Source organism: Hypanus sabinus, chromosome 18, assembly GCF_030144855.1.
Source record: "Hypanus sabinus isolate sHypSab1 chromosome 18, sHypSab1.hap1, whole genome shotgun sequence".
NCBI classification, from domain to species: Eukaryota; Metazoa; Chordata; class Chondrichthyes; order Myliobatiformes; family Dasyatidae; genus Hypanus; species Hypanus sabinus.
In genome coordinates this window covers 22,617,496-22,640,731 of record NC_082723.1, presented here as the reverse complement: position 1 = coordinate 22,640,731, position 23,236 = coordinate 22,617,496, and the positions used below count along the sequence as shown (strand labels likewise).

At 43.9% G+C, this 23,236-nt stretch overlaps 1 protein-coding gene across 4 annotated transcripts in view; it reads left to right on the top strand.

The window, feature by feature from the left end:
• Nucleotides 1-23,236, top strand: part of ralgps1 (Ral GEF with PH domain and SH3 binding motif 1) — a 733,240-nt gene that overhangs the window by 658,976 nt on the left and 51,028 nt on the right. For all 4 annotated transcript variants that reach the window (XM_059993861.1, XM_059993857.1, XM_059993858.1 and 1 more), the window contains 2 exons: nt 6,888-7,036; nt 21,891-21,942. In XM_059993861.1, coding sequence (XP_059849844.1) covers nt 6,888-7,036; nt 21,891-21,942 — 201 coding nt within the window. The remainder of the gene's footprint in view (nt 1-6,887; nt 7,037-21,890; nt 21,943-23,236) is intronic.

The following is a 23,236-nucleotide window of genomic DNA, read 5'->3' as shown; positions in this document are numbered from 1 at the left end:
CCTCCAGATACTCCTGTCCACTGTTCTTGGTACTTCAGTAAAGCAGCCAGCATAATCTAAAAGCCCCAGCCACCCCCTCTCCATTCAGGCAGAAGTTATACAAGCCTGAAAACATACCACTGGGGTCAACGACAGCTTCTACCCTGCCGTCATAAGCCTATTGAATGGTTCCCTGATGTTATAATTTGACACCTGAACTCACAATCTACCTTGTTGTGATCTACCTGCACTGCACTTTCTCTGTAGCTGTTAGTATCTTTCAGTCTCTTTCTCTCACTTTTCTATTCTTTCACCCTCCCTCTCTCTCTCAGCTTATTCTGTCTTAGTGCACTGTGTAATGATCTGATTTGTATGAACAGTGTCCAAGACAAGTTTTACACTGTATCACACTGGGTGTGACAACAATAAACTAAAGTTAATTCCAATTCATCTGAAACATGGTGCCTGCAACAGCTCAGCAATCCCTCAGCGCTGCACAGGAACATTAGCCCAGTTTCTTGTCCCCAAGTCTACTGAGCTTACAGACTCAAGAGGTGATCGTTCTTCCCTCTGAGCTACACTGACACCGGAAGTTCTGGTTGACATCTGTCCTCAATTACTTCTCACCAGTTTATGGGCCTACCAGATTGCTTGAGGCTGCAGTATGAACTTAGATAGTTGACCAAGTCACTCAGCAGTTAATGTCAGAACAAAACCTTGGAAATTGGCCCGTTGTCATAAACAGTCACACTATGGCTTTTAAATGTCTCTGCAGAATAATAAACACTTACTAGCTCATCTGAAAGACCTCTCTGGTATTTTTGCAAGGGTGTAGTCCAATTGATTTTATGTGATTTAAGTCTTTGGATAAATAAGAAAGGAAGATGTATTTTGGCTTCAACTATAGTTCACTCAGTTTCTTGTATTAGTCCAACTCTGAAAGGCTCTGGCCATCACCCCAGGATCAATCTTCACTGCACTTTGTACCAGGCAGCACTGCAGAGCTGATTGGTTGAAAATCTCAAAATAAACTTTGGGACATCCCCTTTGAGACTTTGTTACATTGGAAGTTGATTGAGCTGTGGTTGCTCTTGTTGCCTGACAGTCTGCACTCCTTGCTTAGTCCACAACGAGACCATTCTGGGACTCCATAGACATAGCACACTACAACACAGTGCAGGCCCTTCAGCCCACAATATTGTTCTGACTGTTTAACCTACTCTAAGATCAATCTAATTTGAAGGTTATCTGGTATTTTCCCCAATTGGTGGAAACACTAAATGGTTCCCTGAGCACTGGCTGCCAGTTATACTCACCTTCTTGGGATCCTTGGGTGCCAGCAGGGTTGAGCCTAGAATAAGTACTCTCACACCGATTTAGCATCTGGAGCTAGCAGCACACTACACATCGCGTGACTTAAAGTAACCATATGGAAGAGGAGTATCTTTCAGTCTCTTTCTCTCATTTTTCTATACTCTCTCTTCCTTCACCCTCCCTCTCTCTTCCTCAGCTTGTTCTTTCCTTTTAACTTTCATTGCCTCAGAGTTTTGCTTTCTCTCCCTCTCTTGTAAATTCTCACTTACCCCTTATTTCCCTCCTTCTGTCTCTCTTTCCCTCTCTCCATCTCTCCTCTCCCTCTCTCTCCCTCAGAATTTCTACCTTTCTCTTCCAATTGCTTTTTCTCCCTCTCCTCATTCTTTCTCAATCTCTACCTTTAGCGTCCTCACTCTCCCTTTCTCAATCCCTACCTTTCTCCTCCTTTTCTCCCTCTCACCCTCACCCTCTTCCCCACTTCCTACACCCGTCTCTCCACTACACTGCCTTTCTCTTTTCTTTGTAGATGGCCTCTTTGTGCACACTTCTTTCCCATCTTTCTCTCTCCTTCATTTCTCAGCACCTTCACCATCCTTATATTTTTTTTCCTATATCACTCTCTCTAGTTCCCTCTTTCCTGCTCTTATATTTTAAACCCCAATGTGCATCGGTTAAGGTTAAGGACATGTGCATTATAAATTAGATATCCCAGAGCAATCTTTTTGTGACTCGAATTGTGTCAGTTTCTAAGTAAATCAAGATTTTTTAATTTCAAAAATAAACGTTGCTCATAAAAATTGTATACCAAAAATACAATCTGGAGATAGTCTTTTCCTAGGGTGAAGCTGTCCAAAAGTAAAGGACACAGGAATAAAGTAAGGGGTGGTGGAAGATTTAAAAGGGACTCAAGAGGCAACTTTTTCACTCGAAGTGTATTATATGGAACAAGCTTCCATAGGACGTGCTAACGGCAGAGAGAGTTGCATCATTTATTGGTGGCTGGACTGGTACATGGAAAGGGAGGATTTAGAGACAGTTACATTTTTTTGTAGTTAACTTTTTATTGAAGTTCATCATCAAACAAACGCTTCCATTTCAGATATTTCAGATTTCATATTTCAGATATTGTACATATATATCATATAGTCATATATGCCACAAATCTCCACATAATATTTATCGGAGGTATACACTTATAGAAAAGAGAGAAAAGAAAGAACAAGCGAAAGGAGAAAACTATGTACATGTAGGGAGTGATTTTTTTTACAATGTATTAATTTGTGAGAATAAAATCAGGTCTATGAGGTGTTATGTAGTTGAACCATTTTTCCCAGCATGAATCAAATTGTTCCAACTTATGATTAACAGATGCTGTTAACTTCTCCATTTTGTAAATGTCCATTGTAATTTCCATCCGTGCATTTAAAGCTGGGCTCTCCTGTGATAACTATCTCCTGGTAAGAGTCTTTTTACCAGCCACCAACAATACATTCATTAAATATTTATCTCTTTTCAACCATTCTTGAGGTATATACCCAAAATATATGGTCTTACTTTCGAAGGGTATTTCACATTTAAAGATGTCTTGTAGGGCATTGTGTATCCCCCTCCAATAGTCTTTGATAAGAGAGCATTCCCAGAAAATATGAAATGTGTTTGGACTGCTACATGGAAAGGGATGGTTTAGAGACAGTTATATCATCTACATCATTTCACAAACACAAGAAAGTCCTGGATGCTGGAAATCCAAGTAACACACACACAAAATGCCAGAGGAACTCAGCAGGTCAGGCAGCATGTAACGAAAAGAGTGAACAGTCAACGTTTCAGCAGAGACCCTTCATCAGGACTGGAAAGAAAGGGGGAGCCAGAGTAACAAGGTGGAGGGAGGGGAGGAAGAAGTACAAGGTGGTGGGTGAGAGAGATGAAATTGGGAGGGGGGAGGGATGAAGTAAAGAGCTGGGAAGTCAATTGGTGAAAAAGATAAAGGGCCGGAGAAGGGGTAATCTGATAAGAGTGGTCAGAAGTCCATGGAAGAGGGAGGATCACCTGGGGGGGGGAGGGGGTTGTTAAGGAGATAAGGTGAGAGGGGGAAACAGGAAGAAGGAGTGGTGAAGTGGGGGTATAAATCCCTGAAGTTCGAGAAATCGATGTTCATACCATCAGGTTGGAGGCTACCCAAACAGAATATAAGGAGTTGCTCCTCCAACCTAATATGGTCTGTTTGGACTATACACCCTCGATTTATGCCTTCTGCCTACACAAGTCTTCATCTCTCCACTCCCTACACATAAAAGAGCCTCTTGAATTCCTCCTTTGCATTTGAGTTTATTAAATGCGTGCTCACGTTTCAACCCTGGGAAAATGATGCTGGCTGTCTACTTTATCTCTGCCCCTGATAATCTCATAAAGTTATGATGCTGTAATAATTGGACTCAGCTGTTTGCAGACACAATTTGAGCCACATACTGAGGTAGATCTCAGGCATCCCGCCCACAGGCTCTTGGATGACACACAAGAACTAACTGCATTCCCAAGGGAAGTGCTGGCTTGAGAGCAGCTGGCAGTGTCGTTCCCGAGCAGGTATCTGTCTCTGTGTGTCTCCGCGTCTCTGGGAAGCGTCGCGATATTGGTCACTGAAGTAGAAAGAACAAGGTTAAGGTCGTGCCCTAATGCCACCATTACACTGAAACAGTCACAAATTTGTGATGTCCTTTTGAACTCTCTGCCACCTCTTGCCACAGTACCAGCCCTGTCATGGCTTGCCATTCGGTCACGCCAAGGCGATTAATATCTGTATTAGGAGAGGCTGTAACAATACACAAACTAAATCCAGTTCCCTTGAATGTATAATTTTTCTCATTTAATCACTAACATCTGCATTTAGCCGGCAGAGTTCTGCTGTCAGGGAGATGGTTGTCAAGACTGCTGGTGAAATCCTTGCTTAGTGGATGTTTAGGGATGTGTTGGGGGTAGGGGGGAGATTCCTGAACTAACACAAGATGTTAAACAAGGATTCCCTTTCTTCCAATAGTTTTATTACGTTCAGTTTCCCTTCCCTGGGTTCTCTGCGGGTTCCCTCCCCAACCCCCTCCAGTCGTCTCCAACCACTTATAAAATGGAAGCTGGCCCTTCGGCCCAAGTCATCCATGCCATCCAAATTAGTCCTGTTTGCAAACATTTGGCCTGTATCCCTCTAAATCCTTCCTGTCCCATGTGCCTGTCCAAATATCTTTTAAAAGTTGTTATTGTACCTGTCTGAACCACTTCCCCTGGCAGCTCATTCCATGAATGCACCACCTTCTGGATGAAGGAGTTTCTCCTAAGGTCCTTTTTAAATATCTCACCGCTCACCTTAAACCTATGCCGTCTCTTTATTTACTTTAGTAGAGGCCCTCCCGGCCCAACAAGCTGCACCACCCAGCAGCCCACCTATTTAACCCTAGCCTAATCACAGGACAAATTATCCTACCAACCGCTACATCCTTAGCCTATGGGAGGAAACCCACGCGGTCATGGGGAGAACGTACAAACTCCTTACGCACGGCGCCAGGATTGAACTCCAGACCCTGACACCTGAAGCTGTAATAGCGTCGTGCTAACCGTTACGCTACTGTGTTGACCTTTCCCTGGCAATAAGGCAATGCGCGTCAAACTACTTATGTCCCTCCTGGTCTCATACACCCCTCAATCTCCTACCTATCCTATCCAACCTCTTGCTATATCTCAGACTTCTGATTCCTGTCAGCATGTCATGTATCTTCTCTACACTCTGTCCAGTTTAATGATGTCTTTCCTACAAAAGCTGTACACAATACTCCAAGTATGGTCTCACCAAGGTCTTGTACATTTGCAATATAATGTCCTTACCTACATTATCTATAGACAACAGCTTCTGGTCTTAAAAGTCATTCTCAGTGTAAAAGTTTTCACCAAAGGGCTTCACAAGTAGAAAGCGAGAGCTTGCATTTAGAGCATAGAACATAGAACAGTACACAGTACAGCCCCTTCAGCTCACAATGTTGTGACGACTCGTTAACCTACTTCAAGACCAATCTAACCCTTCCTTCCCACATAGCCCTCCATTTTTCTATCATCCATGTGCCTATCCAAGAGTATCTTAATATATCTGCCTCTACCAGCACCCCTGTAGTGCGTTTCATGCGCCTGTATCTCTCTTTGTTTAAAGCTTACTTCTGATATCTCCTCCACATGGATAGGCTTTTTCCATTGCGAGTAGGGGAGATTCAAACATGAGGACATGAGTTGAAACTTAAGGGGCAAAAGTTTAAGGGTAACATGAGGGGGAATTTCTTTACTCAGAGCGTGGTAGCTGTGTGGAATGAGCTTCCAGTAGAAGTGGTAAAGGCAGGTTCGGTTTTGTCATTTAAAGTAAAATTGGATAGGTATATGGACAGGAAAGGAATGGAGGGTTATGGACTGAGTGCGGGTCGATGGGACTAGGTGAGAGTAACCGTTCAGCACGGACTAGAAAGGCCGAGATGGCTTGTTTCCATGCTATGATTGTTATATGCTTATATATGGTTATATCAGATTTCTCAACAATCCATAAACACTATTCTGTGCTCTTTTTGCATTATTTATTTATTTTTATATACAGTGTCTTATCGTAACATATAGTAATATTGTTGTAAAACAACAGATTCTCGACATGCGCATGTCAGGGATAATAAACAAGGTTCTGTTTCTCTTCATTGTGACTCTCAGAGCCCATCACTTGTGTCAAGGGTACTTAATCCAGCCACCCAAGTCCTTGTCTAATCCTGTAACTCTCCTCGGTCGTATGTATTGCTTTCAGATGTGGAGTTATGCTGCTAGGGTCACTTGCGAGGCCAGCACTTTGCTCAGGACCATTGTTTGCTCTTCCAGTCACCTCTTTAGTCAGCCGTCACTTGCCTGCCAGGGAGTACCAGACTTTGGGCCTGAACTGAGTTATCATGCAAGTTGAGAAGGTGATTAAGGAGGCACAAGCTCTGATAAACTTCATTAGTTGGAGGATTGAGTTTTCGAGTTGCAAGGTAATGTGGCAACTCAATGAAACTCTGGTTAGACCTCACTGTCTGAGATAACCAAGTGTTAGGTGGACTGTAGTTTTTGATGGACTCCAGATCAAGGTCTGCTTGGGGGCTTTTGCTATTGCTTGCATGGTGGGGGGAGGGGTCGGTGCTTTTGCTGGTGCAAGCAGGAGAAGAGTCAATGCTTTTGTTGTTGCTTGTGCATAGGAGGGAGTGCTTTGGCGTTCTGATGTTTCTGTCATTGATTATTTGGGGGTTTTTTTCTGTTTAATGAAATGTCTGTGAAGAATACGAATTTCAGGGTGTATTTTAATCTTAAATTGAACCATTGAACTTGGAGTATTAGCCGAGTCGAAACGAGTCCTGTTCCAAAACCCTGGCTCTCCTTGGTCAGTGTTATTGGGCCATCAGGAGATTCAAGACCTTCCGACTGACAAGTGTTTGAATCTTGTATTAACTTGGGCTCGGCTCTCTCGTGCAGTCCCTGAACGCGGCTACTTGTCACTGAAGGTCACCCATCAGTTAAGGTGCCTTTGACCAGGTCTTTTCTCTCCACAGCGTCATGTGCCAGCTGAGTGTAGTGGAAAGCAGAAGCGCAACGTTCCCGACTGAAAGACCACGGCATCTCCTGGACGACAGCGTGCTGGAAAGTCACAGTCCGGCCAAGAACCAGGAGACTTCCATCTTCTCCAATGGCGTGTCAATTGGTAAGGTCTGGATATGCTCGGGGAGGTGTTGGTGACCTTGGTTTGTGCTGAGGTCTGCTTTTGATCCCTTCGTACATATTCTTTCTGCTGACATTAGAAGGAGGTATTCCTTTTGTTATCTTTGTACTGACTGAAAGTGTTGGCATGTGGCCAAGTGGTTAAGGCATTTGTCAACTGATCTGAAGGTCACACGCAGCCTTGGCTGTGCACATTGCTCTGCGACGACACTGGTGCCAAGCTATATGGGTCCTAATGCCCTTCCCTTGGACAACATCGGTGGTGTGGAGAGGGGAGACTTGCAGCTTGGGCAACTGCTGGTCATCCATACAACCTTGACCAGGCCTGCGCCCTGGAAACTTTCCAGGACGCAAATCCATAGTCGAGACTAATGGAGGCCTACACAATGACTGAAATAAATTAATTTCATTCATTTCATAATTCCCAGTCAGTTTAGACCACCTCTCAGAGCATTTCCATCAATCCCATCATACCATTTAATTTCCTGAGACCTGTTTTCTCTCTCTCCCATGCATATAAAAGTCGGGATGTTATGTTGCAACTTCATAAATCACTGCTTAGACCATACTTGGAGCACACTTGGAAGGAACCAGATTGTTACCTAACAAAAGCAGATGGAATGGTGAAACCATCATACTGTGTCTGACCAAATGAAGATGACACTCTCAATCGGGACACACAATCTGGAGCAGCACATGCAAAATGCTGGTGGAGCTCAGCAGGTCAGACACCAAGTGTGCTCACTTAGGATACACTTAGAGTTCTGGTCACTACACTTTTGGAAGGATATGGTTGCAATAGAGAGAATGTTGAGGGAATTCACCAGGATGTTGCGTGGATTGGAGGAATTTAGCTCTGCGGTTTGAACAGGCTAGGCTTGTTATCCCTGGGGTGAAGGAGGCTGCAGGGTCAACTGATGGATATTGTAAGATTATAAATGGCACAGATTGGGTTGAGAACCTTTCTCCCATGATAAGCCTGTTGAGAACAGGAGAGCATAGGCTTAAAGAGAAAGTAAGGAACTTTAAAAGGGGTTTAAGTGGCAAGATTATCAGACAGTGGCAGCAGGTCAGGCAGCAAATATGAACGATTCACTTTCACATTTTCACTCAAATGCGCTGAGGTCCATCAACGATTTGTGTGGTCACACAATCAACTTCCTTTTCTCAGCTGCCAGTCGGACTCTCCAGCTGCTCCCCCACCTACGCAGACTTAAAGCTCGCAACAACTCATAGGAGCTGGAGAAGGCCATTCAGCCCATCCAAGGGATCAGGATCATGACTGATCCACCCAGAACACATCCCTCTCCTCTCCCCTTCCTCCTCCTCCCCCCCCCCCCCCCGATTATTCAGAAATCCCGGGCAGGGGGCAGTCTGCTACCCCTTCCAGGGCTGGTTTCAGCTGCGTCTGAGTCTGAGGGATGTCAGCACACAGCCAGGCCTTGCTCAGTGCTGGAGGTGGGCAACAGAAATAGGATCGGGACCCCTGTAACACACCTCCCCCATCTCCCCTCTTCTGTGGTTAAGGTGGTGTACGGTGTATTAGTCTTCATCAATCGTGGAATTGAATTTAGGAGCCGAGAGGTAATATTGCAGCTATATAGGACCCTGGTCAGATCCAACTTGGAGTACTGTGCTCAGTTCTGGTTGCCTCACTACAGGAAGGATGTGGAAGCCATAGAAAGGGTGCAGAGGAGATTTACAAGGATGTTGCCTGGACTGGGGAGCATGCCTTATGAAAACAAGTTGAGTGAACTCGGCCTTTTCTCCTTGGAGCGACGGAGGATGACAGGTGACCTGATAGAGGTGTATAAGATGATGAGAGGTATTGATCGTGTGGATAGTCAGAGGCTTTTTCCCAGGGCTGAAATGGTTGCCACAAGAGGACACTGGTTTAAGGTGCTGGGGAGTAGGTACAGAGGAGATGTCAGGGGTAAGTTTTTTACTCAGAGAGTGTTGAGTGCGTGGAATGGGCTGCAGGCAATGGTGGTGGAGGCGGATACGATGGGGTCTTTTAAGAGACTTTTGGATAGGTACGTGGAGCTTAGTAAAGTAGAGGGCTATAGGTAAACCTAGTAATTTCCAAGGTAGGGACATGTTCAGCATATCTTTGTGGGCCAAAGGGGCTGTATTGTGCTGTAGGCTTTCTATGTTTCTATGTATTTCTCACCACCACCCCCCCCCCCCCCCCAACTCAAGTCACTCTTACCTGGGTTAGTAAATTAATTGGTCACATGGGTATAATTGGGCTGCAAAGGTTGATGGGCCAGTAGGTCCTGTTACCCAGTTATATCTTTACATAAAATAAAATAAATCAATTACCTTTGTTTACAAAATTATAATGGGTATTGATAGGGTAAATCCAAACAGGCTTTTTCCACTGCAGTTGGGTGAGACTAGAACTAGAGGTCATGGGTCACAGGTGAAAGGTAAACTTCATTATGAGGGTGGAGAGGGTGCCACACACAAGATGCTCAAGGAACTGCGCATCAATGGAAAAGCGTGCAGTAGGCGTTTCAGGCCGAGAGCTTTCGGCAGGACTGGTGGAACAAAGCTGAGGAATAGATTCAAAAGGTGGGGGGAGGGGAGAGGGAAACACATGCTGACATGTTAAACTGGGGGGGGGGTGAAGTAAAGAGCTGGGAAATTGGTGAAAGAGATACAGGGTTGGAGACAGGGGAGTCTGACAGGAGAGGACAAAAGGCCATGGATGAAAGAAAAGCGGGAGGAGCACCAGAGGGGGGCAATGGGCAGGCAAGGAGATAAGCTGAGAGAGGGAAAAGTAGATGGGGAATGGTGAAGGGGGGGCATTACCAAAGTTCAAGAAATCGATGATCATGCCAGCGGAAGCAGTGGATTCGGTTTCATTTCAATATTTAAGAGAAGATTGGATGCATAATGGATGGAAGGGGTATGGAGGGCTATGGTCCAGGTGCAAGTCGATGGGACTAGGCAGAATAGTAGATGGGCACAGACTAGATGGGCTGAAGGGCCTGTACTAAGCTGCAGTGCTCTATGACCCCAGGCTAACCACGAGTGAGCACGGCTGCCTCTAAGGTTGGAGCAAGAGGCTCGACTCGTTGGGGGGGGGGGGGGGGATCTGATTGGTGAACCTGCCCACATCCGCCACTCTCATTGTTCATCAACAAAGCAAAGCCTTAGTTTCATCTCCCCTGCTGGTGCCCCTGGGTCATTCTGGGCTGGCTGTGGAACAATGAACTCCTCAGGCTGGAGTTGAGTTTCCATTAGTCACGAGGGGGTCAGTCCAGCCTCTGGTTTTAATTTATACCCAAGCAAAACTCTAAACCATTAGTCTTTGAATTCTGAGAATCATCCTTAGGGGCCTCTCTCTCTCTCTCACCGTGACTGTGAATGTCAATTTCAGCAAGATAATAGCCAACTCATTTCCAGTTTTGCCTGTAGGCTTCTATAGTGACATCTCAGGTAGGCATGGTAACAAAGGATTTTGGCAGGCTGGCCTTCATCAGTCAGGGCATTGAGAATAGTCCTAAAGAAGAGACTCAGCCCAAAACGTCAACTGCTTCTTCCTTTCCATAGATACTGCCTGACTTGCTGAGTTCCTCCAGCACTCTGTGTGTTTTGCTCTGGACTTCCAGCTTCTGCAGAATCTCTTGTGTTTATACTCTGAATGGAAAACAGGGGTAAAAAACCTATGGAAAGTGTGCCTGAGATGGCACCTGTGTCCATTTGTGTCTGTTTTCACCAACTGCTATAAAAATGTTACAAAACCCTTGAAAATCTCCTGAAGAAGGTTCCTCTTCACAGAGAATGAATGGGCTAATATATGAAGAATGTTTGATGGTTCTGGGACTGTACTCACTGATGAATGAGGGGTGATCTCATTGAAACCCATCAAATATTGAAAGGCTTAGATAGAGTGGATGTGGAGAGGATGTTTCCTATAGTGGAAGAGTCTAGGACCAGAGGACAACAAAAAACATCATAAGGAGAAAAAAGATGAAATACGAAGATAACCTAGCCAATAATATCAAAGAAGATACCAAATGTTTTTTTCAGATATGTTGGACTACTGGAAAATGACATTGAAGACAAAGTAATGGGGAGACAAAGAAATGTTTTGCATCAGTCTTCACTGTGGAAGACGCTAGCAGTATGCCAGAAATTCAAGAGTGTCAAAAAGGACAGAAGTGAATGTAGCTGCTATTACTAAGCAGAAGGTCATTGGGAAGCTGAAAAGTCTGCTGAAGGTAGATAAGTCACGTGAACCAGATGGATTACACTCCAGGGTTCTGCAAGAGGTGGTTGAAGAGATTGTGGGGGCATTAGTCATGATCTCTCAAGAATCACTAGATTCTGCAATGGTTCCAGAGGACTAGAAAGTTGTAAATGTCACTCCCCTCTTTAAGAAGGGAGGGAGGCAGAAGAAAGGAAATTATAGGCCAGTTATCCTGACTTCAGTGGTTGGGAAGATGTTGGAGTCCGTTATTAAGGATGAAAATCAGGTTACTAGGAGGAGCCTGGTAAAGTAGGCCAAAGTCAGCATGGTTTGCTTAAGAGGAAGTTTTGCCTGACAAATCTATTGTAATTCTTTGAGGAATTAACAGGCAGGATAGACAAAGGAGAGTCAGTGGGTGCATTGAGAGAATGGCCAAAAAATGACAGATGGAATATAGTATAGGCAAGTGTATGGTCATGTACTTTGATAAAATGAATAAAGGCATAGACTTTGCTAAATGGGGAGAAAATTCAAAAATCAGAGGTGCAAAAAGACTTCAAGTCCTTGTGCAGGATTCCTTAAAGGTTAACTTGTAGGCTGAGTCGATGGTAAGGAAGGAAAATGCAAGGATGTGATGCTTAGACTTTATAAGGCATTGGTCAGAGTACAGAATACTCACATTACAGAGTATTGTCAACATTTTTGGACCCCTTATCGAAGAAAGGATGTGCTGGCATTGGAGGGGGTCCAGAGGAGGTTGAAAGGTTGAATTACCCTAATCAGAATACCTAGAGTAATCAAAGCACGGCAGTATAGTGGTTAGCAGAACATTTTACAGTGCTAGGTTCTGGGTTCAATTGCCTCCCCTGTCTGTAAAGAGTTTGTACGTTCTCCCTGTGGTCATATTGGTTTCCTCCAGGTGCTCTGGTTTCCTCCCACAGTCCAAAGACCTATCATTTGGTAGATTAATTGGTCATTGTAAGTTGTCCCGTGATTAGTCTGGGATTAAATCTGGGGATGCCGAGGCTCAAAGAGCCGGAAGGGCCTATTCTGCGCTGTCTCAATAAATAAATAATAAATAAGTTTCCTCATTTCTCTCAGATCTCTTCATTCCTTGGATCAATACTCCTAAAATCTCCACACTTAAGTACACCACCATCAATGGTCGTACCCTCAGCTGCCAAGTCAGGCCAGAACCTCTGGAAGTTCCTCCATTAACCTCACCAACCCCTACTTGTCTTTCCTCCCCGAGACATTCCTTAAAGCAGCAGAGACAACTTGCTGGAGGGACTCAGCTTGTCAGGCAGAATCTATGGAGGGGAATGGACAGACAATTCTTAGGACTAGAAAGGAAGGGAGAAGAAGCCAGAATAAAAAGGTGGGGGGAGGGGGAAGGATTTTAAGCTAGAAGGTGATAGGTGAAATCAGGTGGATGGGTGAGGGGCAATGAAGTGAGAAGCTGGCAAGTGATGGGTGGAAACGTTAAAGAGCTGAAAAAAAAGGAATCTGATAGGAGAGAAGGGTTGACTATGAGAGAAAGGGAAGGGGGAGGCACCAACGGGAGACAATAGGCAGGTTAGGAGAAGAAGGAAATAAGGCAGAAGTCAGAGTGGGGAATGGACGAAGAGAGAAGGGGAGGGAAAAAATAACCAGAAGTTAGAGATAGCTTCGAGCATTCTCCTTTAATTAAATGGTCAGACATCTGCAGAATATCTTTCAGTTAGCTCAGTATTAAGTTTTGTTGAAGGTGTGACATTCCTCAGCAGGACTTTGGTGGTGTAGTAATTAATATTGTTATTGAGTGGTTTAGTAATTAATATTGTTATTGAGTGGTTCAAAGCTACTCCCCGGACCAACAGAGATTTCATAACCAATAGTGTTGGTCGAAACATTGATAAATACTTGTACAGGTCGATCCCATCAACAGGACATTATACACAATAGTATTAATCTACGGGGATATGAGGAATGAATTAGTTTCAGCTTAGACACAGTCAGCATCCACTTTTTTGGCTGACAGAAATGTTTTCCTGCCAACGATCCAACAGTTGGAGTATTTGAGTTATGTTTCACCCTGGCCCTGCAGCAAGGAATATAAATGTTAACTTAAACCATGTGAACTTGAAACTAAATCCGATTCTCCTGTCTGGAATTTTGTTCAATGGTTTGCTGTAGAAACCACAAACTCTCTGCAAATGGCTGTTGATGCTTAGCTTATTATTAATTTTAAACTGGCGATTGATAGATTTTTGCAGGTATTAAGAGATTTGAAAGATAGGTGAGTAAATAGCTTCTGGATGCAGGTCAGCCAAGTTCTTAGTGAATGGGAAGAACAAGGGCTACACAGCAAACACCAGATCCATTAGAATCCGGGGAGGAAATTAAACAGGTTTCTCTGCTTGTTGATTCAGTTTAAGTTAAGCTGCAACACAGACAAAATGCTGGAGGAACTCAGCAGGTCAGGCAGCATCTGTGGAAATAAATGAGCAGTCAACGTTTCAAGCTGAAACCCTTCAGAGATGGGAAGGAAGGAGGGAGAAGGAAGAATAAGAAGATAAGAAAGGGGAAGGAGGTAGGTGAAGCCAGGTGAGGTGGGTGGGGCTGGGGAATGAAGTGAGAAGCTGGGAGGTGATGTATGGAAGAGGTAAAGGGTTGAAGAAGAAGGAGTCTGATAGGAGTGGTGAGTGGACCATGGGAGAAGGGGAAATGGAGGGACACCAGAGGGAGATGATGTATGGGTGAGGAGAAGAGAAGAGGTCACGGGGAGCCAGAAGGGGAATGGAAAAAGAAAGAGGGGGAATGGGGGAGAAATTACTGGAAGTTAGGGAAACTTTTATTCATGCCGTCAGATTGCCCATAGATTAATTTTGCAGCAAGAGAAAACGTCGGCACAATATCATGGGTCAAAGGGCTGCATTATGCTTTACTGTTCTATGCTCTATGTTCTGAATGGTTTTACGCCCAGAAAATGAACAAAAGAGTATCTTTTGTTTCTCAGGGGACAAAGTTGCTAAGCCAGGAATGTATCCTGGTCTCTGGATTGAGCTAGTGGATGGTCTTTACCCATTTATCCTAAAAGCACAAAAACAGGCCCTTCGGCCCAATTTTCCATGATGACCATTTTGTCAGTCTACATTAATCCAATTTTTTTCGCATTAGGACCTTTCTTCTATGTCTTATTTACCTATATGTTTAAATGCCGCTTCAACCTAATGATTGTATATGATACTAGAAGGTATTAAGTTGTTTCATCTTCCTTAATTGAAGGTCAGTTCTCCATTTATATTTTATTCATTGTTTTAGAAAGACCCTGCTTTGTTGCCTCTGATAATTTCTCAAGGTCTTTGGCTACTTTGCCAACTTGAAGACCATGCTGTTGCCAATTATCAGAAATTATCGCGAAGTTGCAGCAGATTTAACGGAACATCGGCTAAGGGGAAATTCATTGCCACAGAGCCCAAGTTGTCTTCATGGGATGCGTCTGAAAATCAGACGCAAATGTCATTCCTTTGACTCTGACCAAAGAGGATCCACAGAGATAAGATAACAGGCTGTGTCAGGGTTACAGAGATAAGATAACAGGCAGTGTCAGGGTTACAGAGATAAGATAACAGGCAGTTTCAGGGTTACAGAGATAAGATAACAGGCAGTGTCAGGGTTACAGAGATAAGATAACAGGCAGTGTCAGGGTTACAGAGATAAGATAACAGGCAGTGACAGGGTTACAGAGATAAGATAACAGGCTGTGTCAGGGTTACAGAGATAAGATAACAGGCCCTGTCAGGGTTACAGAGATAAGATAACAGGCCCTGTCAGGGTTATAGCTGTGGTGCAGTTGTATCGGAATGTTGTGTTTTGTTTGGGTCGCCCTGCAATAGGAAAGACGCTACTGAGCTGGAAAGAGTGCAGATAGGATTTGAAGATTAATGATCTTAAAGGTTAGCTTTATTTGTCGCATATACCAAATAATTGTTGCCATGCTTCCAGCATGCCCACAGTGTACTGACCCTAACCATACATCTTTGGAACGTGGGAGGAAAGCTGAGCTTCTGGAGGAAACCTATAAGATCATGGGGAGAACAGATAAACACCTTACGGACAGTGGTGGGAGTTGAATTCTAGACTCCCCCACTATTGGAAACATCCTCTCCACATCCATTTTATCTGGACCTGTCAATCTTGTTCAGGATAGACAGGTTAGGCTGAACAGTCTGTTTCTGGACTCTGTGACTCAATGTCAGGGTTCCATTACCATGAACTCTTCGTGACCTGAACAGTCTACCGTCTATAAAGCAAAGATGGAAATATGATGTCATCCTCTCCACCTGCCTGATGAGGCCTTAGCAGCATTAGGGTTAGGGTTAGGGTTAGGGTTAGAAGAAGCAGTTCACTGGCACCTGATCGTTCACCCCCTCCACTGCCGATGTACGATGGTTACTGAATGTGCCATCTACAATATACCCAACAGTTACTTGACAAGCTGCCTCATACATCTTCAGCAGCAATGAAAAGTTAATGCTTTTTACCATACTTCCTTACAGCATCAGAGGAAGTAGGTCCACCCCACATAAATTTAGAGAACAATGCTACTACCTCGCTAATTTCCCCAGGAACCTTGTCTCCCGACATTCCCAACAAATCCTCTTAACTGTTCAAGCGTCTTCCTACTTCCCAGTGAAGTTCCAGTTACTGGATTGATTGGCTTCATTAAATTGGATGGTGGCTGAGTTACAGTGGAGTTGCTGGATAGTGAGGTAGAATACGATACAGGGAGGTGTGTGGAGAAATGGGATTGTGCGAAGCTGGCATGGATTTAGTGGGCAGAATAGCCTCATTTTGCATCGGAAGTAAAAAATATGAAATTGAAGATGGTGGTGTTAGAGGCAGATACATTAGAGGCATTTAAGATAGGCACATGGATGATAGAAAAATGAGAGCTATGTAGGAGGGAAGGATTTGATTGATCGTAGAGCAAATTAAAAGATCAGCACAACATTGCAGGCCAAAGGGCCTGTACGATGCTGTGGTGTTCTATGTTCTAAAGTGATTAGGGTTCAATTCCCACCACTGTCAGTAAGGAATCTGCACGTTCTCTCCGCGACCGCATCGGTTTCCTCTGGGTACTCTAACATTTCAAAGATGTAAAGATTGTGGATAGTAAGTTCTGGGCATGATATGTCAGCGCCAAGCAAATCCTCGAACTGCATTGGTCATTGACACAAATGACACATTTCACATGACAAATGTGGTCCACATTTGAGGTCCACATGACAAATAAAACTAATCCTTACCTTTGTAAGGGTAAGACATTGGGAGAGGCAGAACCACCGGAAGTCCTTGGCTCGTGGTGCTTGCAGCCAACGTGCGGCCACTTCAAGTAGACTTGATTTCTGAAAATGTCAGAGGGAAGAAAAAATCGAGTTGTTGATGACCTTTCTTCTGAAGCCGGGTTTCCTCCCGGTGTTCCCTGTGGCCCTCACTCAAGAGTTAGTCCTCTACTCTAAACATAAGTCACAGTCTGTTTAGTGACAAGCTTGAAGTAACATTCTGCTGTTTCAGTTTCCTTGACCATTTTTCATCATGTTTATTTTGTACTTGGCTTTCCTGTAAAAGGAAACTGGTTTGAATTTACTACAGAAGGGTTTTATTTCTTCCTGTTCTCTTGAAGTACTGATTGTATTGAATGACAGACAGGACAGAAAGAGCATGTGGCCTGGCTTTTTTGTTGCCTAATATTCTCCTGCCAGAGGGAGGTGTTTTTTTTATCACAAGACAATGGCTGGTGCCTTTAATATGCTGCAAGTAGAGGTGGATGAGGCTGATACATACAAGACATTTAAGGGATAGGCACACGGATGATAAAAAAAACTGAGGCCTATGGGCTGCGTAGAAGGGAAGGGTTTGATTGATCATGGAGTAGGCTATAATGTCTACACAATACCTTGGACCAAATAGCCCATACAGTGCTATATCTGATACTTTATAAGACATTGGTCAGACTATCTTTGGAGTATTGTGAGCAGTTTTAGGCTCCATATAAGACTAAAAGATACAGGAGCAAAATTAGGCTATTTGGGCCGTCAAGTCTGCTCCACCGTTTCATCATGGCTGATCCAAATTTCCCACTCAGCCCCAGTCTCCTGCCTTCTCCCAGTATCCCTTCATTCCCTGACCAACCAAGAATCTATAAACCTCTGCCTTAAAAATACCCAATGACTTGGCCTCCACAGCCACCTGTGGCTTTGGATTCCACAGATTCACCAATCTCTGGCTAAAGAAATGCCTCCTGATCTCCAGCCCTCTATTCTGAGGGTGTGCCCTCTGGCCTTAGACTTCCCCCCACCATCTCCACACTACCCCTCATTCTTCTGAAAGAATTCTTATCCTTCATATCCCAGAAAGAATGTGCCACCAATGGAGAGGGTCAACTGGGAGTTTACGGGAATGATCCTGGGAATTAAAGGGTTCACACATGAGGAGTGTTTGAGGATCTGGGCCTGTACTTGCTGGAGATTAAAGAATGAGAGGGGATCTCATTGAAACTTGCAGAATATCGAAAGGGCTAGGTCCGGGGTTCACTGCCTTTTTTCAAGCCATGGACCCCTACCATTAACCAAGGGGTCTGTGGACCCCAGGTTGAGAAGCCCTGGTCTAGATGGAGTGGACAAGGAGGGGGTTCTTCCAATAGTGGGAGAGTCTAGGACAGGGGTGGGCCACAAAGGGTTCTAAAATTTGACAGGGGGGGCCGGACCAGGAGCAGATGGACAGAGTGTTTTGGTAATACACCTCATAAGAGAAAATAAAATATCATGGGATATGTAGAAAACATGTGCTTTAATTTCAATTGAAAATGAACAAATGCATTAAAACAAAATATCTGTCTTTGAAGTCCCATGGTATTTAGCTATTTATTGAAATGACTTTTAAAACACTGAAAATTAAATGAATAAAATACAGCTTTTTTAAATAGTAACAGTTAATATTTTAAAGCACTGAAAATTCTGTTATCCTTCAAGATATTATCATCATCACTCTCCTCCTGTCTGTCTTTATTTCAAAAACGGTAGGAGATGCAGGTCTATTTGTCCTGCTCCTTCTTATTCAATTGTACCCCGTGCCAAAACTCAACAACGACCAGCACAAAGACAGAACAATGACAGCGTGCCAGTATGCGGAGCGCGTTCTTTGATCTGGAGCGCATTTTTTATTTTGAGAATGTATGTGCACCTGCGCACTACTCATGTCCATCAGTTAACAGAAATGACATGTAACATGTAAGGCTTATTGAAAAAAATATTTTCAAATGCATTTTTTACATAACATAACGAAGAAACTTATTTTTAATTTCAGTGGGAACAGTGTTGTTGGTCTCCCTTTTTAGCCAGCGCATCAAAGTCTGGATTTAGTTTTGTTGTGGCGATTCTCAGGATGGATCTGAGGTGTTGGTCAGTTAACTTGGATCTGTGGCTGGCTTTGTCGATGTTCATGACGCTGAACGCCTGTTCACACAAATAGGTCGAGCCGAACAAAGAGTAAAGCGCAAATGTGGAATAATACGCTGCACCTCAACAAAGGTCAATGTATATAGAGTGCGTCATCTATTGGGAAAACGCCAGAATTGCGGGGAGAAAACGTTAACAAGGTTTATTAATATAATTTCATCAAGTTCCGCGGGCCGGATTAAAAAGCTTAACGGGCCGCATATGGCCCGCGGGCCGTAGTTTGCCCATGCCTGGTCTAGGACCAGAGGGTGCAGCCTCAGAATGGAAGTATGTCCCTTTGAAACCGAGATGGGGAGGAATTTCTTTAGCCAGAAGGTGGGGAAATCAGTGGAATTCATTGCTACAAGCAAGTGTGGAGGGCAAATCATTGGGTATATTTAAAGTGGAGGTTGATAGGTCATGGTGTCAAAGGTTATGGGGAGAAGGCAGGAGAATGGGGTTGAAAGGGAAAGTAAATCAGCCGTGATTGAATGGTGGAGACTCGATGGGCCAGATGGCCTAATTCTGCTCTTATGTCTCTGTGCCTATGTCTGTGTTCACCTGGGTGTACCAGTCTTATCACTAGCCTGGGTCTTCCCCTGCAGCACAAGCCCTTCAGTATGGAGTGAGCTGAGTAGCAGTGACCGCAACTTCACAGTTCCAATAGCCTTGATTCTGTAGTGACCTCTGTCTGCGTGGAGTATGCACTTTCTCCTTGTTAGCATCTGGGGTTTCCCCTGACGCCCCAGTTTCCTGCCAAGCCCCAAAGGCACGGATTGCTCGGTTAACTGTCCACTGTCAGTTGCCTGGAGTGTGTAGGGAGAGGTAGAATCTGAGAAACACATACAAAATGCTGGAGGAACTCAGCAGGGCAGGTAGCATTATGTCGAAATAAGCAGTCGACATTTCGGGCCAGGACCCTTCTTCAGATCCTGAAGAAGGGTCTTGGCCCAAACCTTCAACCATTTTTATTCATTTCCATCGATGCTGCCTGACTTACTAGTATGGCGGTAGTTCATCTGAGCTCCGCCAACATCTTGTGTGTGTTGCCTTGGATTTTCAGCATCTGCAGAATCTCTCATGTTTAAATCTGAGGAGATTTGGTGGGAATATGGGGACTGGGGTTACAGAAAAATTAGTAGGGTAATGTGGTTACAGAAAACTGTCAGTGGGGTAATTACTCTTTGACCCAGTTGTAACAAAATAGGGTAAGTATATAGATCTTTAAAAATTAGATTTATGTACATCAAACCATAGAGTGAAATACATTGTTTGTTTCAACAAGTAACTCTGTCCAGGGATATGCTAGGGGTAGCCAGCAAGTGTTGCTATGTTTCCACCACCAACATAGCATGCCCACAATTTACTAGCACAAACCTGTACCTGTTTGGAGCTTAGGAGAAAACCTATTCGTTCACAATGAGAACATACAAACTTCTTACAGGCTGTAGTGAGAATGAACACCAATCTCACAGGGTGCTGTAAAGTTACCATGCTGTGGGGTGAAAGAATTAACATCGTGTTGTTATGAAAGACCTCCATTGACAGTAGGAATGAAAGGTCTGTCCAGCCGCAGTGACAAACAGTCTGCGGGAGGAACTCGGCAGGTCACGCAGCATCTGTAGGAGGAAGGAAATTGCCAATGTGTCACTCTTGGTGCAGAGTTTCGACCTGAAGCATGGCCATTTCCTTTTCCACAATGGATGCTGCTCGACCTGCTGCGTCCTTCCAGCAAATTGTTTGTTGCTCCAGATTCCAGTATCTGTAGTCTCCTTTGCCACTGAGTTGGTAAACCCCTTTTCTTCTTACCCCTGTAGTGAAAAGTGCTCCAAATGAAAGTCAAAGTATAATTTATTATTGAAATTGGTGGTTCTCCATCGTGTCCAACTATGACCCAAACCCTATGCATGGGAGTTTTAAAGTGGAGAAACTGGTACACTGGGGCAGTTCCACTCTCTTGACCTCAGAAGTCCAAGTCTACTAGTGTGAACAAGTATCACAAACAAGGGCTTTTCTTGGTTGCAGAGGATGACCATAATATCTTCTGTGCCTCATCATTCCCTTCGCTCTCCACGGACTGTTGCAGAAATGCCTTTGGATTTCACTGCAGTTCTCATCCTCCCAGTCGGCTGGAACTGACTTCGCATGCTAGGACAAGCATGTCCTTTCTCACTGGGGTATGAGGCCATCGGCTACCCTCACTCACCCGGTTTAGCCAGCCTGTTGATGGTGTACCGGGGCATAGCCACTGTCACATGGAAACAGTTATTTGGATCCACAGATGAGAGCCTAGTGTCCAGTGGGGGTCAAAAGAGAGTGAGCTGTTGTAGAATGAATATGACAAGCCCCTTCACCAGAGGTGCTATCCCTCCCTGGACAGCCCATACATTGAAGTACATAGTATATGTCACCATACACCAGATTCATTTTCTTGCAGGCAGTTACAGGAAAATAAAGAAATGCAATAGAATTATTTTTTAAAAAAAACTATGCACAAAAACTGACAAACAAGCAATATGCTAAAAAAGATAAATTGTGGAAATAAAAAATTATTAATATTAAGACCGTGAGATGTACAGTCCTTGAAAGTGAGACTGTAGGTTGTGGAATCGGTTCTGAGTTGTGGTGAGTGAAGTTATCCTCCAGATAACACTTCAATTGATTCTGCTAGCTGTAGTAATTCCTAGAAGGTCATCTTGTGGTCATTTTTAGTTGATTATTGTTATTCTAAGATGGTGGGTGGTGATATGTATCTACCAAAGGAGGTCCAAGGTGCTCCTTCCCTCCACCAGCCTGCAGGTCACCCTTGGGTAAGGTGTAGCAACTGCTTAGACCCCAGTCAGAGTCATGTGAAGCCATGAGAGCAAGCGGTGGATGGTTGTACAAGTAGCTGGTGTATTTCACAAGTCCTGGTTATGTGACCACTGACGCCAAGCAGAGAATATCTGAAGAGTATAGATAATGGCTGAGGACTTATAAGGACACTGCTCAGACGAAGGCAATGGCAAACTGCTTCTGTAAAAAAAATTGCCGAGAGCAATCATGGTCATGGAAAGGCCATGCTCATTCACATCATACAAAGTGGAACATAACAAATGAATAAATTGGTTTTCTACTGTTCAATGGATCTCCCTATATAGCTGTTGTTTTTCTTCCAGGGAGCAGTGAAAGTTCTGAATTCAGTGAGGAGCTCTCTTCCGGATTAGAGAGGTAAGTGGCATTAAAATCAAACTCCTTGACTTTTACAATGTCTCATATTTGCATTTTTAGAAGTCCATGATGGTTTCTGATCTTTAGATAAAATGATTGAATTTCTTGAATAAAATTAATTTTTAAGGTTTTCCGATTCCTTGTATTCAACAAGAAACAGAAACCTATGTCTGCCCACCTTGCTGACCATTATCCTACAAGTTACAGTTCAGGAACATTATTTGAGCACCCCAGTGGAATGAGATTGCTCAGTGGCATTGTACTGGGGTGACCGAGCCAACCTGAAAGAGGACAGGGAATTGAGTTGCATCGTAGACTGATTTATGCAAGATTCCTTTGCCCACTGCTTGAAAGAATTTATTGATCAATTAATTTGACCACTTACTAGCATCTTGAAAATAGTGCATGAGGAATTTAATCTGAACCCATGTCTAATATCTCACAGTGTGATTTTGCATGGTAGGAAAGGTGTAGATTGACACGATGTTACCTTTCCTCAGTTTGATTCTCACTCCCCATTGAGTGGACACTGAATCCACAAACATCATTGATCAATGTAGATGACACCAGAAGCAGTGGCAGAGTAGAAAGTGATCAAAGTTACAACAGGATTTGGATCAACTAAGCCAAGGAATGGCAGATGGAATTTAATTTGGATATGTGTGAAGTGATGTATTTTAGGAAGTTAAACCAGGGCAGGACATACACATTGAAAAACAGGGCCCTGGGGAGTATTATGGAACAAAGAGACCTAAGGATCAAGTGCACAGTTCCCTGAAAGTAGCAATCCAAGTAGGCAAAGTGGAGAAGAAGGCATATAGCACACTTCCCTTGATTGAACAAGGCATTAAGTACAAAGACATATGGGACACTTCCTTTGATTGGACAAGGCATTGAGTACAAAGACATATGGCATGCTTTCCTTGTTTGGAGAGGACATTGAGTACAAAGGCATATGGGAGACTTCCTTTGATTGGACAGGGCATTGAGTACAAGGATTGTGTCATCATGTTACAGCTGTGCAAGGCATTGGTGAGAGCACACCTGGAATATGGTGTGCAACACTGCTCACCATATCATAGGAAGATTATGATTCTGCTAGAGAGGCAGAAAAGATTTACATGGATGTTGCTGGTTGTGTATATAGTTATAAGGAGACAATAGACAGGCTGTGAATGTTTTCCATGCACTGAAGCATGCAGAGGGATGACCTTAGGAAGGATGTGGTAGGGTTAGAGAGGGTGCAGAGGAGGTTTACCAGGATGCTGCCTGGATTAGTCACCATATCCTATGA